We start from the raw sequence: 17077 nt of genomic DNA on the forward strand, positions 1-17077 counted from the left end.
TCCTAGTCGGATTCGTTAACCACTGAGCCACGACGGGAACTCCTAGATTTCATTTTCTTAAAAGCAAAACCAGCTGGCGCAGTGCGGGAATTTTTACATTTCCTGGTCTCTACGCTCCCAGAAACGGCCTTTATCCGGATCCGACCTGCCGCGTGCTGGTGACGCAAATGCTGCGCCGGAAGTGCGAGCCGGCTCCGGGTCTCCGTTATGGCGGCTGCCGAGGCACGGTGGAATCACGTGTGGGTCGGCACCGACACCGGCATCCTGAAAGGTGAGTGATGGGCCTGGGCGTCTGGAACCGCGGGGGTCATGCGTTCGCGACCCCGGCGTAACTGACGTCCCCGGACCGCAGGGGTGAACCTTCAGCGAAAACAAGCGGTAAACTACACGGCGGCGGGACAGCCGCAGCGCGAGGAGGCGGTGAGCGCCCTGTGCTGGGGCGCGGGCGGCGAGACCCAGGTGAGCGACCTCTAACTGTGCTGGAGCAGGGGGGATGCTGAGGCGCGGCAGCCTCGCTCCCCTTGCCATCCTGCCCTGCTCTCTCTGCCTGCAGATCCTGGTCGGCTGTGCCGATAGGACAGTGAAGCACTTCAGCACCGAGGAGGGCAGGTTCCAGGGCCAGAGGCACTGCCCCGGAGGCGAGGGCACCTTCCGAGGCCTCGCCCAGGTTGACGGGTAAGACCGAGACCCTTGCCGTATGCTCAGGTGTAGGCAGATAGTTGAAGCTCCCGCAGGACGGCCGATCAATGGGGATCAAGTCTTAGGTGACAGGAGCCTGATCTGTGTGACAGGGACATTTGTCCTGCCTTCGTTCCTTCATTCCTATAATAAGCATTTATTGAATACCTACTGGATTACAGGCATTGGACGACATTCAAGGGCTGCAGGTAAACTGAACACAGTACCTGCCTTCCTAGAGTCTGCATCCTCAAGGGTTGTTCTTTTGGGTCCATGACTTTTTAGGTGACCCTGGAGCAAGTCATTTAATAGTTTAGAGTATGTTTTTATTTGTGTCTTATATCACCTAGAGTGTGTTTTTTTTGTCTTTTTTTTTTTTTTTTTTTGCTATTTCTTGGGCCGCTCCCGCGGCATATGGAGGTTCCCAGGCTAGGGGTTGAATCAGAGCTGTAGCCACCGGCCTACGCCAGAGCCACAGCAACGCAGGATCCAAGCTGAGTCTGCAACCTACACCACAGCTCACGGCAACGCCGGATCGTTAACCCACTAAGCAAGGGCAGGGACCGAACCCGCAACCTCATGGTTCGTAGTTGGATTCGTTAACCACTGCGCCACGACGGGAACTCCTAGAGTGTGTTTTTAGATGGGGGCTACCAACCACCAAATCGGTAAAGCTCCCACAGTAAAGGATAGGAAAGTGATAAGTTACAGGCTTAGCTTTCTTCGGAAGATGGACGGGCTATGAACAGGCTGTGTAGGTTTGGTGATGCTAATTCTGACAAGTGAGATCTAGAAGGCTGTGTGGGGTGAGATCTTTGAACTGGGTCTGGAATGATGGGTAGATGGAGAAGCGGGTAAGGGCACTCTAGAAAGAGGCTACTGCCCGAGCAGAGGTAAGGACTGGTGTCAGGCTACAGGATACATCATGGGAAAGATAAATAAATAGCGTTTGGGGATTGAAGCCGAGAAGCATTTTAATATGAGATGGGCAAGGTAGGTTGGGATTAAAGGTAAAAAAAGGGCTTTAAGTTCCAGGCTGAGAGATTTGCACTTCTGTATGTGGTGGGGAGTTATGGTTTTTGACTAGGAAGTGTGGTGGTCAGAGCTGTGAGCCCTGCAGGATTATGGAGGATGGATTGGAGAGAGAGCAGTTGGGAGATTGTTACCATAGCCCAGAGCCTGATCCAAGGTGGGGAGGGTGGGCAGATATGAGAAAGGGCATAGATTTGGTTTGTGCAGATGCTGGAGAGAGACTTGCTTGGGCTTCATGGGAAATGTACTTGGGGGAGAGATTGAAATTTAGCATCCAGTTAACCAGGGACAAGGGAACTTGAGAACAGCTGGTATTTGACTTTGGCCAGACATTAAACCCAAAGCAGTCCCATTACTGTCCTTTCAGAGCCACTGATCCTGACCCCTGGTGATCGGCTGAAGATTCAGAAAGACCAGCAGGGCCAGGTGCCCCACATGTAGCCATGGAATAGCAAAAGCTCTCTGCTTTGGAGTATCACAGGCTTGATTTTTAGCCCTGGTTCTGACATCTATAGCTGAGTGGCAAATCTTTTAATTTTCAGAGCTTCAGGCTCTTCCCCCTATTGAAATTAAATAACAGCCATCAAACCCTGCTGTAGACCTGAGTTACCTAGAGGCTTCCTTAGTAACAGGGTTGGTAGGAGGAAGTCTAGTTCGTATGAATTTGGGTCTGGGTTGACTAGGGCCAGAGAACACGTTGAAACTTTTTTTTTGTCTTTTTAAGGCCACACCTGCGGCATATGGAGGTTCCCAGGCTAGGGGTCCAGTTGGAGTTGCAGCTGCCAGCCTACAACACAGCAACACCAGATCAGAGTCACATCTGCAACCTACACCATAGCTCATGGCAATGCCAGATCCTTAACCCAGTGAGCAAGGCCAGGGATTGAACCCATGTCCTCACGGATACCAGTCGGGTTCATTACCACTGAGCCACAACAGAAACTCCCTGGCACTTTTTTTTAACCTAAGCCTATCCTCCCTCTTCCTTGCAGCACCCTCATCACGTGTGTGGAATCTGGGATACTTCGAGTGTGGCATGACATTGGCAAGGAAGCATCCTCTGACCCAGTGAGCTCCCCTGCTCAGATCCTGATGGTTGGGGAAGGTGGGGCCCAGGGTAGGAGCCACATGAAGGCTCTAGGGGAGGAGGATGAAGGACTCAGGAACTGACTTTCATCTCGCATTCTTTTCAGCTCCTAGAACTGAGAGTGGGCCCTGGGGTGTGTAGGATGCGCCAGGACCCATCTCGCCCCCATGTGGTTGCCACGGGTGGGAAGGAGAATGCTTTGAAGGTGTGGGACCTGCAGGGGTCTGAGGAGCCTGTGTTCAAGGCCAAGAACGTGAGTGATGGTGGGTGGGAAGGGGCCGGGTCTAAGGTCCAGGAAGGCTTCGGCCAAAGACTGTGAGTCAGAGACCAGATTGGCTTTAGGGGATAACGATGGAGGGTGGGAGGAAGGGGCACTCTGAGCCCCCCACAACCCTGACCCTCATCTACCTGCCCCACCAGGTGCGGAATGATTGGCTTGACCTGAGAGTTCCCATCTGGGACCAGGACATACAGTTCCTCCCTGAGTCACAGAAGCTGGTCACCTGTACAGGGTACCATCAGGTGACACCCCACCCCACCCCCTATGGCTTTCTGGGTTAAGCAGCCTCCTAGAGGAACAGCTTTGCTGTGTAATACATATGCTTGGTCCCCGCCATTGGGAGAGCTGCCCTCTCACCATCCCTCTTCCATCCCGGAGCTCCCAGAAGAGGGACCACTTCCCCCGTCCGTTCCAGCCCAATAGCTGAGCCAGTGACCTCTCAGTGCATTCTAGAATGGAGTTTCCTGAGCTGTGATTCGTCCTGTTCTTCCCATCTGTAAGAGAGAAGAAGGGAGTAGCCCCTTCGTTGTAGAAGCACATGGTGCGGGTGTCATGAGAAGACACGGGGCTGGGTGCCAAGAGAACTGGGTTCTGGGCCCGACGCAGCCTCTGACTTGCTTTGGCACCCAAGCCTGAGCCTCTGGTCTCTGGCCTCAGTGCCTCACCTTCACACGAAAGGCCCAACTGGGGAGCTTTTCACTTGGTCTCATTTGAAGTCCTAAGACCCAGGCAGGGTCACTGTATTTGCCACTTGCTTTGCTCTTGCATGTGGAAGTCTGATCATGGTGCTACGCCTCCACTCAAAACACATCTGAAGGCTTCCTCTCTCCTTTCTTGTTCAGGCTTAACTTCTCTCCTTGAAATTCAGCTCCTCTGACAATTAGACCGACTTGCTTTTCCATCCCGAGAGGGGAAGATGGGGGGGATGGAATGTTCACACCTGCCACCCCCCGACCCTGGTGGACCCCTCCCCTCAGCCCGGTACATCCACGCTCCTCAGCAGCTCTCCTCTGCCCCCCAAGGCCCAGAGAAGAAGGGTGCGTTTCAAATTCAGGAGAGCGGTGTGTGAAGGAGGCTGTGACGATGTGGAGGAGCCAGCGGGAGCGGGTATGGGCAGTGAGGGTACTGTTGTGATGCCTCGGTCTTCCTCCAGGTCCGTGTCTACGATCCAGCCTCCCCCCAGCGCAGGCCAGTCCTCGAGGCCACCTATGGAGAGTATCCACTGACAGCCATGACCCTCACTCCCGAGGGCAAGTGAGTGTTTAGAGGGCAAAGTGGGGCTTGGGATGGACTCCAGGGAGCTCCTGCTGACCCCATTGCCTCTCGTCCCCTCCTCAGTTCAGTGATTGTGGGGAACACTCATGGGCAGCTGGCAGAAATTGACCTTCGGCAGGGTGAGTGGATGGACTAGCCAGCCTGAGAGAGGGGAGGAAGGGTGGGATTCCCTCTCAGGTGGTGCAGCGGAGGCACTGAGCCCTCTTTCAGGTGCCAGGTTGCCTGGGTTCAAATCCTGGTTCTGCCAAAAGCTGTATGACCTTAGACAAGTTATTTTGTCAATTCCCTGTGTGCCTTAGTTCCCTCATTTGTAAAATGGCGATATTAATGGTGACTGTCATCTCAGATTAAAGATTGAAACAGGAGTTCCCGTCGTGGCCCAGCGGAAGTGAATCCGACCAGGAACCGTGAGGTTGCGGGTTCGATCCCTGGCCTCACTCAGTGGGTTAAGGATCTGGCGTTGCTGTGAGCTGTGGTGTAGGTCGCAGACGCAGCTCGGATCTGGTGTTGCTGTGGCTCTGGTGTAAGCTGGCAGCTACAGCTCCAATTAGATCCCTAGCCTGGGAACCTCCATATGCCATGGGTGCAGCCCTAAAAAAGAAAAAAAAAAGATTGAAACATAAAGTCATTTGAACAGTAACCAATAAATGATTGTTGGCTGGCCACCTAGCACTGATGACTCTCCCCTCCTCCAGGGCGTTTACTGGGCTGTCTGAAGGGGCTGGCGGGCAGCGTCCGAGGGTTGCAGTGCCACCCTTCAAAGCCCCTCTTAGCCTCCTGTGGCTTGGACAGAGTCCTGAGGGTACACAGGATCCGGAATCCACGGGGCCTGGAGCATAAGGTAAGTGCCTGCTGCCTCCTGTGCCCCGCCTCATGTTTCTGTTTCAGTAGACTTGCCTCCTTAGGGCCCTTAATCTTTTGCAGGTTTATCTCAAATCTCAACTGAACTGCCTCCTCCTATCAGGCAGGGATAACTGGGAGGTAAGCAGTCGGGTCTGGGAATGTGGGCATCAAGGGCACAGGTGTGAGGATTTTCCCTGTGACGAGAAAGGGCAAGCAGCTGGAACTCAGACCTGGGACCGTCCATCCACCTGCCACGTTAACTTAATTTTTCGGGGGGGGGGGGGGTGTTAATATAGTCCTGACAGGATTACTGCCGAGGGTGACATAGGAGCATAGATGAGAATGTTTCCCGGAGCAGGAAATAAGCAGGGTGGTACCTGGAGGAATTTACTCCCTTTGGCTGTGGGTCTGCTACCGTGCCCTGAGTTTTTCTTCCCACTCACCAGGATGAACCCCAGGAGCCTCAACAGCCCAATGAGGTGCCCTCAGAAGATACAGAGACAGATGAACTTTGGGCTTCTTTGGAGGCAGCTGCCAAGCGGAAGCTCCCGGATTTGGAACAGACCCAAGGGGTTCTCCAAACCAGAAAGAGAAAAAAGAAGCGGCCTGGGTCCACCAATTCCTGAAAAGCTTGTGCTCACTTTGTAAATAAACTGCTTAATATGTACGATGATCCTGATCCTTTTGTGATGGGAGAAAAGAAAGAGCGGTGGCTGCACCCTGAGCTGGGGTGGTGGTGGGGTGTCTGACGTCACAAAAGCAGGGCCGCGAGCAGCAGGCTGGCGGCTGGTGTGGGTGGCACCAAGTGCAAGGCCGCTCGGGGCCATGGGCTGCTGCCAAGACAAGGACTTTCAGAGGGATGTGCAGGCCAAAGAGAGCGTGTCAGAGGAAGGTGGGACCAGAGACACACAAAGGGGGTTCAGGGAGTGGGCTTGGGGACTTCCCGATAGAAGGCTGGACTAGGGAGGGTAGAGCTCAGCGGGCCTCTTTATCCTCGCAGGCACTGAAGGGGTTGATGGGGACTCAGAGTACCACCAGGATCCTAAGTCAAACGATAGCCTTCTGATCACCGTGCTGTGGCGGCGGCTATCCTTGTTCAGCCGTCGGGGCTCCACGCGGACAAACAAGAGGCAATCAGTCCTGGGTCAAAAGCCGGGTTGTAAGATCCCGGAATGCAACCGGGAGGGGATCCCGGAGGAGCCAGAAAAGGGTTGACCCAGCCCTGCTCTCAGTTCGCCCCAGCCTCCAGAGAATAAACTTTCTAACGTGTACCTGCCTGAGCGCTTGCCCCTCAGCTGCTCGCTTTAGGCGCACAGGGCGCGGGCACCACCAGCGCGGAGGGCTCTTTAAGGCTCCTCCCCCGAAGCTGGCCCAGCCCCCCAACTCCGCCTCTAGTTTCCCTGGGGGGTGGGGCCTCGGAGGCGGCCTAGCCAATGGGACAGCGGAGTTGCTCCCGCATTTGGGTTGGGGGGCGTGTCTCTCGGGTCGCCGGGCTCGAAAAGGCATGCCACCGCCTTCTCGTCACCGGGGGTGGGGTTACGTGTGGGTGACGTGGCGGCTTCTAGTCTTCGGTCGGGTTTCGGCGGCTTCGGCGCCGGGGGAGGAGGCGGTGACGAGCCGGGAGATTGTGGCAGTGGTGGCGGCGGCGGCAGGCGGCAGAGAGGAGGTAGGATCACTCTAAGTGGGGTCTGGCCGCTGTGTCCGCCCTGGGCAGCTCTTTCCGGGGATGGCGCCGGGCCGGGGGAAGGGAACCAGGGGCAAGCGGGCAAGTCCTGCCGGCCCGGCTCGGAGTGAGCGAACACCTTGCCCTCCAATCAGGAAAGCCCCTGTTGAGACAGACGTCGGAGTTAGCCAATCAGTGGTTGCAGTCGTCCAGAAGGTGGGACTTGGGCGGGGGTGGGACTTCCTGCTTCAAATAAACACCTATAGCTTTTCCCCCTCCGCCCACCCAAGTGTGTCCCTCTCAGGAGGTCGGTCACCGTTTTTCCCTGACGAGTTGAGGAACCCGTGGATGCGAAAAAGCCCAGTTAGGGCCTGGGACAGTTGCATGGGCCGGGCTGGAGCCTCGGGGCCACAGGACCTGCCTTTGGCCCTGCCTCTACTTCAGGGCCCCGGTCCGCGGTCTGGCCTCCAGAACCAAGTTGGAAGAAGAGTCTAAGGAGCGGGAAGGCTTGGGCCGGAGAGGCAGCGGGGTCCTGCCCGTTGCGAGACGTCCCCAGGATCTACGGGTGGCTTTGGGCGCGCAAGTCCGTGCCAAGTGCAGAGGGAGTCCGAGGATTTGCTGGTTGGGGGGCTTTGTGGGGAAGGAGGCTGACTGGGGAATGACACTCTCCCCTCCACAACAGTCCGAGGTTATGCGTCTCAATGATCCCGCGGAAACGCTACGGGTCTAAGAACACGGATCAGGGTGTCTACCTGGGTCTCTCAAAGACGCAGGTCCTGTCCCCTGCAACTGCTGGCAGTAGCAGCAGCGACATCGCCCCTCTGCCCCCCCCAGTGGCCCTGGCCCCTCCCCCTCCCGACACCATGTCCTGCCGGGATCGGACCCAGGAATTCCTGTCTGCCTGCAAGTCCCTGCAGAGTCGTCAGGTAAGGACCTGGAGTGGGAAAGGCTGAAGTGAGCCTTACTCAAGCCTGGGAGAGGCGGTGCTCCAGCACTGCTGATTGAAATAATTACTGGGGGAGCTTGTCGGAGAACTGACCCAGCTTGGCGGGGGTAGTAGGACCTCCCAAACAACTGAGAAGAGGTTGGCTAGCTAATCTAGAGGCAAGGATCTAGACCTTATCAGGGATCCCCTGAGTGTAGAGTTGCTATTCTGGAAGGAATATCTCAGGAGAGAGATGGCAGCAGTATATTTGGTTTGGATGAGGAACAGATACCAGAAAGACCCGTTAGCTCAGGGACAGGTACTTTGAATTCTCGTTCCAGTATGATTCTACCAAATTTTCCTGTGACAACAGGGAAGTTAGTTTAGTTAGAACTCAGTTTTGTTTTTGTTTTGTTTTGTTTTGTTTTGTCTTTTTTTGCCATTTCTTGGGACGCTCCCGCGGGTTCCCAGGCTAGGGGTCTAATCGGAGCTGTCACTGCCAGCCTACTCCAGAGCCACAGCAATGCGGGATCTGAGCCGTGTCTGCGACCTACACCACAGCTCACGGCAACACCGGATCGTTAACCCACTGAGCAAGGCCAGGGATCGGACCCGCAACCTCATGGTTCCTAGTCGGATTCGTTAACCACTGCGCCACGACGGGAACTCCAGAACTCAGTTTTTATATATATGTAAAATGAAGGAACTTGTCCTTTTCTTTCTTTTCTTTCTTTTTTTTTTTTTTTTGGTCTTTTTGCCTTTTCTAGGGCTGCTCCCTGAGGCATATGGAGGTTCCCAGGCTAGGGGTCAAATCGAAGCTGTAGCCACCAGCTTACACCGCAGCCACAGCACCTGGGGAGCCGAGCCTCGTCTGTGACCTACATCACAGCTCACAGCAACGCTGGATCCTTAACCCACTGAGGGAGGCCAGGGATCAAACCAGCAACCTCTTGGTTCCTAGTCGGATTCGTTAACCACTGTGCCACGACGGGAACTCCCTGGAGCCCTTTTTAAAAAGTGAGATTTCTTTATCCTGGTCCAGACTTTCTGAATCCAAGTGGAACCTTAGTAACTGTAAATTTAAATATTTTTACTGCTCAGCTCTTGTTAACTGCCCTGCTATATGATTTCCAAGAGTTTCCCATTTATCCTCTTCAGTTCCCAGAGTGGAGGAATAGAATGGTGATATTAGTTACCATTTATTTAGTGCTTATAATGGACCTGGTATTGGCTAAAATTCTTTGCATCCCTTATGTTTTGTTTTGGTTTGGTTTTTTAGGGCCTCACCCACGGCATATGGAAGTTCCAGGCCTAGGAATCAAATCAGAGTTGCAACCGCCGCTGCTTCTGCAACCTACAACGCAGCTTGCAGCGATGCCGATCCTTAACCCACTGAGCGAGGCCAGGGAGCAAACCTACATCCTCATGGATCCTAGTCGGGTTTGTTAACTGCTGAGCCATAATGAGATCTCCCATATATATATATATATTTTTTTTTTTTTGGTCTTTTTTAGGGCTGCTCCTGCAGCATATGGAGGTTCCCAGGTTAGGAGTCTAATAGGAGCTGTAGCTGCCAGCCTTCGCCAGAACCACAGCTACTCGGGATCCGAGCCGAGTCTGCGACCTACACCACAGCTCATGGCAACGCCAGATCCTTAACCCACTGAGCGAGGCCAGGAATCGAACCTGCGACGTCATGGTTCCTAACCACTGAGCCATGACGGGAACTCCCCCCCTTATATTTTTTAATTTTAGCAAGAACAATAGGAGGTGTCTTCGTTTTATAGAAGAGGAAATAGAGATTCAGAATGGTTTATGTAACTTGTCCCAAGCCCCCATCTAGTGATTGGTGGTGTCAAGATTTGAACCTGTGTCTACCCATGTGGACTGTCTGGTGGAGGATGCCACTGGTGCTGGAGGATGAGTTTAGCAGACACCTGAGGAATAGTGAGAGCTGGAAATGGGGAGGGAAAGCTAAAGTTCTGCTTCTTGGAGTTCCATGGCTCAGCAGAAATGAATGTGACTAGCATCTGTGAGAAGGCGGGTTCGATCCCTGGCCTCCCTCAGTGGGTTAAGGATCCGGCTTTGCTGTGGCTGTGGCTGTGGCCGGCAGCAGCAGCTCCAGTTTGACCCGTAGCCTGGGAACCTCCATGTGCTGCGTGGGCGGCCCTAAAAAGAAAGCCAAAAAAAAAAAAAAAAAGGTCTACCTCTTGACATTGCCTTTCAGAATGGAATCCAGACAAACAAGCCAGCTCTGCGTGCTGTCCGGCAACGCAGTGAATTCACCCTCATGGCCAAGTGAGTTGAGAGTAGTTTTGTGGTGGGATGACTAGCGTCTAAAGAGAAGTAGCCTTGCCTGTGGCCTGGGCTCCGGGGGGGCTGGGGTTGGTCGTGCTGGTGCTAATGTGGGAAAGACCCTCTCCTTCCCTTCCCCGCAGCGTCCTCACTAACTCCCGTTTGCAGGCGCATTGGCAAAGACCTCAGCAACACCTTTGCCAAGCTGGAGAAGCTGACAATCCGTGAGTGTTCTTGGGGCGTTGGAGAGCTGGGGCAGTGAAGGAACCAGAGAGGGCTGAGGAGCCGGACTGCTTGAGCCTTGTCTTCAACCTCACCTGTCATGGCCTCTTGTTTATCTCTGTAGTGGCCAAGCGCAAGTCCCTCTTTGACGATAAAGCAGTGGAGATCGAGGAGCTAACTTATATCATCAAACAGGTAAGCACCTGGCGATCGGGAAAGCCCAGCACCCCAATCAGATCACTTCCATCATTTTCCCCTGCTGTGGGAGCAAGTTTCTAGAGCCGGCCCCCAACATCCTGCTCATCCATTGTGTCAGTAGGCACTTAGTGGTCATCTACTGTGTACAAAGCACTGTGCTGGGTATTTGCTGCATAAATGTTACGAGGCAGGATTCCTGCTCCCCAGAGCTTATTGTCGGAGTTCCCCTTGTGGTGCAGTGGAAACGAATCTGACTAGGAACCATGAGGTTGCAGGTTCGATCCCTGACCTCACTCAGTGGGTTAAGGATCCAGCGTTGCCGTGAGCTGTGGTGTAGGTCGCAGATGCTGTTTGGATCTGGCATTGCTGTGGCTGTGGCATAGGCCAGCGGCTACAGCTCCAATTTGACCCCTAGCCTGGGAACCTCCGTGTGCTTCGAGTGCAGCCCTAAAAAAAAAAAGAGCTTATTGTCTAGAAAAGGTATCCGGCCCCATAAACACACACAGTGAATAGGAGGCGAGTGGTACAGAAAAGATATTCTTTTCTTTTCCCTTTTTCTTTTTCTTTTTACAGCTGACCTGCGGCATATGGAAGTTTCCAGGCTTAGAGGTCGAATCGGAGCTGCAACTGCCAGCCACAGCCACAGCCACAGCCACACAGGATCTGCAGTACATCTCTGACCTACACCATGGCTTTCAGACCCACACTGCTGCTTGTGGCAACTCCAGATCCTTAACCCAATGAGTGAGGCCAGGGATCAAACCCACATCCTCATGGACACTATGACAGGTTCTTAACCCGCTGAACCACAGCAGGAACTCCCAGAAAAGGTCTTACAAAAAGATAAATGAGATAGTCCAGGGACGCTGGGAAAGATTTTATAGAGAAGGTGAAATCTGAGCTGGTTTCAAGGCTCGTATAGAGGCAGTGGAAGAATGTTCCAGATAGAGGAAACAGTGTGTGCAGTGGCATGTCTCGTAAGAGGGAAAATTCCGGGCTCTGCTCAGAAGTCACCTGCCCAGGGAGGCCTGCTGTCACTGTACTGTTCAATATCCCAGCACCCCAAACTCTGATCTCCCTTTCCGTGCTCTGTTTTCTTTCTCTTTCTTTTTTTTCGCTTTTTTTCTTTTTTAAAAAATTAATTAATTTTATTACATTTATAGATGTACAACAATCATCACAACCAAATTTTACAGCATTTCCATCCCAAACCCTCATCTGTTTTCCTTTTTACAGCATTTTTATGTACATTCTAATGGTTGCTGTGATTAACTTTCTTATGTTTATGGTTTGTCTCTGTTTCCTCCCACTTACCTCATCTCCCTCAAAAAGAAAAAAAAAAGTGTGAATGCCATAACGGCAGAGATTTTTCTTCCTGTTTGTTTATAGATGTATCCCAAGTGCCTGTAACAGGGTCTGGCATATAGTGGATACTCAGTATTTGTTGGTCGGTTGAGTGACTGGCAGCAGATGAGGCTGGAAGAGTAGATTGGTAGCTGGTTGTGACAATCACTGTGGGATGGACACTAGTCATGTTTGTTTCTGCTGAGCCACAACAGCAACTCCCTAATAGTTTGAGTCTTTTCTTTCTCAGAACAATGTAATAAGAATAAAAGGAGAAATTGAATCATCATCTTTTTTTTTTTGTCTTTGTGCCTTTTCTAGGGCCACTCCCACGGCATATGGAGGTTCCCAGGCTAGGGGTCGAATCAGAGCTGTAGCCACCGGCCTACGCCAGAGCCACAGCAACGCGGGATCCGAGCCACGTCTGTGACCCACACCACAGCTCTCGGCAACGCTGGATCCTTAACCCACTGAGCAAGGCCAGGGATTGAACCCGCAACCTCATGGTTCCTAGTAGGATTCATTAACCACTGCGCCATGATGGGAACTCTGAAATTGAATCATCTTAGGGTAAAAAAAAAACAACCCTGGAGCGTGGATGAACTGAGAAGCTAGGGAGGAGACTCGTGTGATTGCCAGTAGGAAGGTGATTATGGCAGAGGCCAAAGGGCAGACACATTCAAGAGATGCTGTGCTGAGACCAAAAGAGAGGGTTCCATTAAGTCTTGGGGCCTTATTGCATAGGCATTTAAGAACCACTGACTGTGGGAGTTCCTGTAGTGGCTCAGCGGTAATGAACCCCACTAGGATCCATGAGGATTCAGGTTCGATCCCTGGCCTCCCTCAAGTTGGTTAAGGATCAGGCATTGCTACAGACATAACTCAAGTCTGGCGTTGCTGTGGCTGTGGTGTAGGCTGGCAGCTGCAGCTCTGATTTGACCCCTAGCCCGTGAACTTCCATATGCTGTGGGGTCGGCCCTCAAAAGCAAAACAAAAGAAAACGAACAAAAGAACCACTGACTGGATTCGGACAGACTTCAAAACCTGGGCTCACCACTCACGGGTAAGCTACCTGACTACCCTGAGCTTCAGTCCCCTTATAAATAAAAAGGCCACAATAATAGTACATACCTCAGGGAAGTTGTGAGGATGCTTTGGTTTATTTTTTCTTTCTTTCTTTCTTTTTTTTGCGCTTTAGGGCCACACTCACAGCGTATGGAAGTTCCCAGGCTAAGGGTCGAATCAGAGCTGCTGGCCTGCGCCACAACACTGGATCTGAGCTGTGTCTGTGACCTACCACAGTGCAGCAACACTACTCACTGATCGAAGCCAGGGCTCAAACCCGCATCCTCATGGATACTAATTGGATTTGTAACCTGCTGAGCCACAACGGGAACTCCCTGGTTTATTTTTTCAATCACTCACATTATTGAGTGACTTTTGGCTGCCTGGTTGTGGGGTCTCAGTAGCAAAGAAGACAATTGTGGTCCATGCCCTTGGGAAATTCCTTTCTGAATGGGTCATCGGAACACTGTACAAGAAAACAGAAAAGACACTTTCAGGTAGTGGCAAATCCTAATAAAGAAAGCAGGTGAGCGAGTTATTCAGGGTAGGGGAGGCCTACTTTTTTTTTTTTTTTTTTTGGCTTTTTAGGGCCACGCTCTTGGCATATGGAAGTTCCCAGGCTAGGGGTTAAATCAAAGCTGCAGCTGCCAGCCCACGCCACAGCCACAGCCACTATGGATCCGAGCTGTATCTGCAACCTACACCACAGCTCACGGCAGTGCCAGATCCCCCACCCACTCAGCAAGGCCAGGGATCGAACCCACAACCTCATGGATACTAGTGGGATTTGTTTCCACTGCGCCACAGCAGGAACTCCCGGGCCTACTTTATATGGTGATATAGGATGGCCTGGCTGTGGAAGGGACACGGAGGCCTGAATGGTAAGGGGGAAAAGCTAGTTATCCAAAGATCGGGCGGGGGGGGGGGCACTTTCCAGAAAGTGGGAATAGTAAGGGGAAAGGCCCTGAGGCCTGGGCAGCCTTGCTGCGGGAGATCCACGTGGAAAAGGTCGGTGTGGCTACAACACAGCAGGTGAGAAGGAGAAGGGACGGCGAGGCCAGAGGCGTGGGCAGGGCTAGACCATGTGGCCCGTGTGAGCCAGGTAGGGAATTTGGGTTGTATTCTAAATTTAGTGGGAGGCTCTTGGAAGATTTCAAGCAGAGGGATGAAATGCACTATTTTTGGTGTAGGCAGTCACTCCAGTTGTTGTGTAGAAAACAGATTGTAAGGGGCAGACTCTAAGAGGAAGCTCACTTAGGAGGCTCTGGCAGATTTTTGAGAGACAAGTGGACTGTTTGGACTAGGATGGCTTTGGTATAGACTGGTGGACACATTCAGGGTATATGTCGGAATCAGCTGGGGTTTTTTTTTGTGGGTCCATGTGGATTAAGGGAAGAGAGATGAGTTGAGGATGACTCAAGTTTTTGGTCTGAGCAACTGGTGAATGGTGGTGCCATTTACCAAAATGGCAAAGAAGGGGGAATGGTTTTTTTTGAGGGGGAGTTAAGAGTTGTTTTCTACGTTCAGTTTAAGAGGACGTCGCATGCTGCTTGGGTTGCGTGGCACGTGGTCATCAAACACGGGGCTGCCGTTCTGTTCACAAAGCACCCAGTGCTCAGTAAACGCTCAGTGTAGACTCTGTTTTCTTGTGGCAGCAGGTCAAGTTAAGAAGGTGTCAGCATGTGACTTAGAAGCTTCTAGGGGAGTTCCCATCATGGCTCAGCGGAAATGAATCTGACTAGGAACCCTGAGGTTGCGGGTTCGATTCCTGGCCTCGCTCAGTGGGTTAAGGATCCGATGTTGCCGTGAGCTGTGGTGTAGGTCGCAGTCACGGCTCGGATCCGATGATGCTGTGGCTGTGGTGTAGGCCAGTAGCTGCAGTTCCGATTAGACCCCTAGCCTGGGAACCTCCATATGCCACGAATGTGGCCCTAAAGAAAAAACAAGAAAAAAAGAAAGAACAGAAGCTTCTGGCTCGGATACCTAGGTGGGAAGTGGTGCCATTTTCTGCGCTTCTCGGGGAGATTTGGTGGGGGGGGGGAAGCTGGAACGCAGTTTTGGACACATGGCTGTGAGGAGACTCCGTTAACTCCAAAAAGACAGACCAATCAGCAGTGGAAATTGTCCCGGCATCCTGAGAGAATGGTTGGAATGGGATAGCAACGGGGGGGATACTAATGGGGGGGGGCTGTCAGCAGGACTCCAGAAGGTGCCTGATCTAGTTATTTTTTCTAGCCTATTTCTTTCTTTTTTTTTCTTTTTTGTCTTTTTAGGGCCCCACTTGCGGCATATGGAAGTTCCCAGGCTAGGGATTGAATCGGAGCTGCAGCTGCTGGCCTACGCCACAGACACAGCAGCAGAGGATCTGAGCTGCATCTGTGACCTACACTGCAGCTCATGGCAACACCGGATCCTTAACCCATTGAGCGAGGCCAGGGATTGAACCATTTCCTCATGGATACTAGTTGGGTTCATTACCACTGAGCCACAGGAACTCCCACATTAGTAATTTTTTAAATTTTATTTTTTATTTTTATTTTTATTTTTTGTCTTCTTAGGGCTGCACACACAGCATATGGAGGGTCCCAGGCTAGGGGTCAAATTGGAGCTGCAGCTGCCGGCCTATGCCACAGCCACAGCCACAGCCACTCCAGATCTGAGCCACAGCTCACAGCAATGCTGGATCCCCGACCCACTGAGTGAGGCCAGGGATCCTGTGTCCTCCTGGATATTAGTCAGATTCATTTCCGCTGAGCCATGACAGGAACTCCAGCAGTAATTTTTAGAAGGCATTCTGTATGTAAAAATTTTATTGATTGCTCCTGGGAAACCATGCTGCCTTTGACTCTTTCCATCTCCTGAGTCCTGCCCCAGCCCCGCTGTTGGTCAGTGTGCTGTGGGTCAGAGATTCGGGCCTTTTAAGGGGTTCTGTGGCCCTGAGCCTGGCCTCACAGCAGGGGTGGGGGTGGGGCCGCAGGGCGGAGGGAGTCAGCAGCTCAGTTATTTACAAATGTCACCACCTCCTTCTGGCTCTCCTCTGCAGGGACCGAGCCAGAGCAAACGCCAGAGCTCGGACCGTCCCAGCAGGCCTTTCTGGTCTGAGTGTCGGAGATACTATCACCCCTCCTAGAAATGCCCACCTTGCCGTCCCTGCCAGCGATGTCCCATGTGGGGGAGCCGCTGGCCGAGGACACCCCCCTTCCTCCCAGTGGATACTCAAGTTTTTCTGCTTCCTCTTTCACCAGGACATCAATAGCCTCAACAAGCAAATCGCCCAGCTTCAGGATTTCGTGAGAGCCAAGGGCAGCCAGAGTGGCCGGCACCTGCAGACTCATTCCAACACCATTGTGGTCTCCCTGCAGGTGGGACCCGGGAGCGGGGGAGGCAGAAGGCGGACAGTTGTTGTCTCCTCTGGCTGACCCTCTCTCCTCTCCTTCCAGTCGAAACTGGCCTCCATGTCCAATGACTTCAAATCAGTTTTGGAAGTGAGGACAGAGGTGAGAAGGAGCTGTGTAGGGGGCTGGGAATCTGGGGGTGTGGGTCCCCGAGGGAAACGGGAAAGGGACAAGTGGAAGGGAAGGGCAGGGTGGTCACGGGCCCCAGGCGGGGTCTCTTTAACATGCCGGCCTTCCAGAGGCCTCAGGCGCTTCCCTTTCCTCCCCAACCCCAGAACCTGAAGCAGCAGAGGAGCCGGCGGGAGCAGTTCTCCCGGGCACCCGTGTCAGCCCTGCCCCTCGCGCCCAACCACCTCGGTAAGTCACAGGCAGCGCAGGGAGCCTTGGGGGTAAGGCGCCGTTACTCCGGCTCTGAGGGCACCCTCTAAGGCAGGCGTTGGGTAGGAGAAAGGAGGGCCAAGGACGGTGCTCGGCTTGATCTCTCAGAGGTCAAAGCTGAGGGCTGGGTTGTGCAGTCCACACCTGGTCTCCCGCATTCATTCTCACCGTTGGGGTGAGAAGTCAGTCAAGTTCAGAAGGATGACCGTTTCTTTTTTTTTTTTTCTCTTTGAGGGCCACACCTGTGGCATCTGGAAGTTCTCAGGCTAGGGACGGAGTAAGAGCTGCAGCCACCAGCCTACGCCACAGCCACAACCCCGTGGGATCTGAACCGAGTGTGTGACCTACACCACAGCTCATGGCAACGCCAGATCCTTAACCCACTGAGCGAGGCCAG

The 17077-nt window shown here is 53.0% G+C and overlaps 3 protein-coding genes across 4 annotated transcripts in view; all 3 read left to right on the plus strand.

The window, feature by feature from the left end:
- Positions 1-99: 99 nt before the first annotated feature.
- Positions 100-5862, plus strand: WDR74 (WD repeat domain 74). Its single transcript, XM_047775467.1, has 11 exons — positions 100-271; positions 353-459; positions 554-675; positions 2703-2778; positions 2904-3050; positions 3218-3319; positions 4231-4331; positions 4416-4471; positions 5048-5193; positions 5277-5333; positions 5642-5862. Exons 1-11 carry the CDS (start codon positions 208-210, stop codon positions 5819-5821), a joined length of 1158 nt encoding a protein of 385 aa, XP_047631423.1. The 5' UTR covers positions 100-207; the 3' UTR covers positions 5822-5862.
- A 128-nt stretch (positions 5863-5990) lies between these two features.
- On the plus strand, positions 5991-6410 carry TEX54 (testis expressed 54). The gene is given in 1 exon segment (XM_047774283.1): positions 5991-6410. A coding segment is annotated over 1 exon segment (390 nt). The 5' UTR covers positions 5991-6020.
- A 298-nt stretch (positions 6411-6708) lies between these two features.
- STX5 (syntaxin 5) overlaps positions 6709-17077 on the plus strand; it is a 31288-nt gene continuing 20919 nt past the window's right edge. The window contains exons 1-8 of one of the 2 annotated variants that reach the window (XM_047775471.1): positions 6709-6861; positions 7541-7784; positions 10011-10081; positions 10247-10302; positions 10425-10495; positions 16153-16269; positions 16348-16404; positions 16578-16659. In XM_047775471.1, coding sequence (XP_047631427.1) covers positions 7560-7784; positions 10011-10081; positions 10247-10302; positions 10425-10495; positions 16153-16269; positions 16348-16404; positions 16578-16659 — 679 coding nt within the window. In that variant the 5' untranslated portion in view covers positions 6709-6861; positions 7541-7559. The remainder of the gene's footprint in view (positions 6862-7540; positions 7785-10010; positions 10082-10246; positions 10303-10424; positions 10496-16152; positions 16270-16347; positions 16405-16577; positions 16660-17077) is intronic. The other variant, XM_047775472.1, reaches the window with a different exon arrangement.

This window comes from Phacochoerus africanus, chromosome 4 (assembly GCF_016906955.1).
Source record: "Phacochoerus africanus isolate WHEZ1 chromosome 4, ROS_Pafr_v1, whole genome shotgun sequence".
Lineage (NCBI taxonomy): Eukaryota > Metazoa > Chordata > Mammalia > Artiodactyla > Suidae > Phacochoerus > Phacochoerus africanus.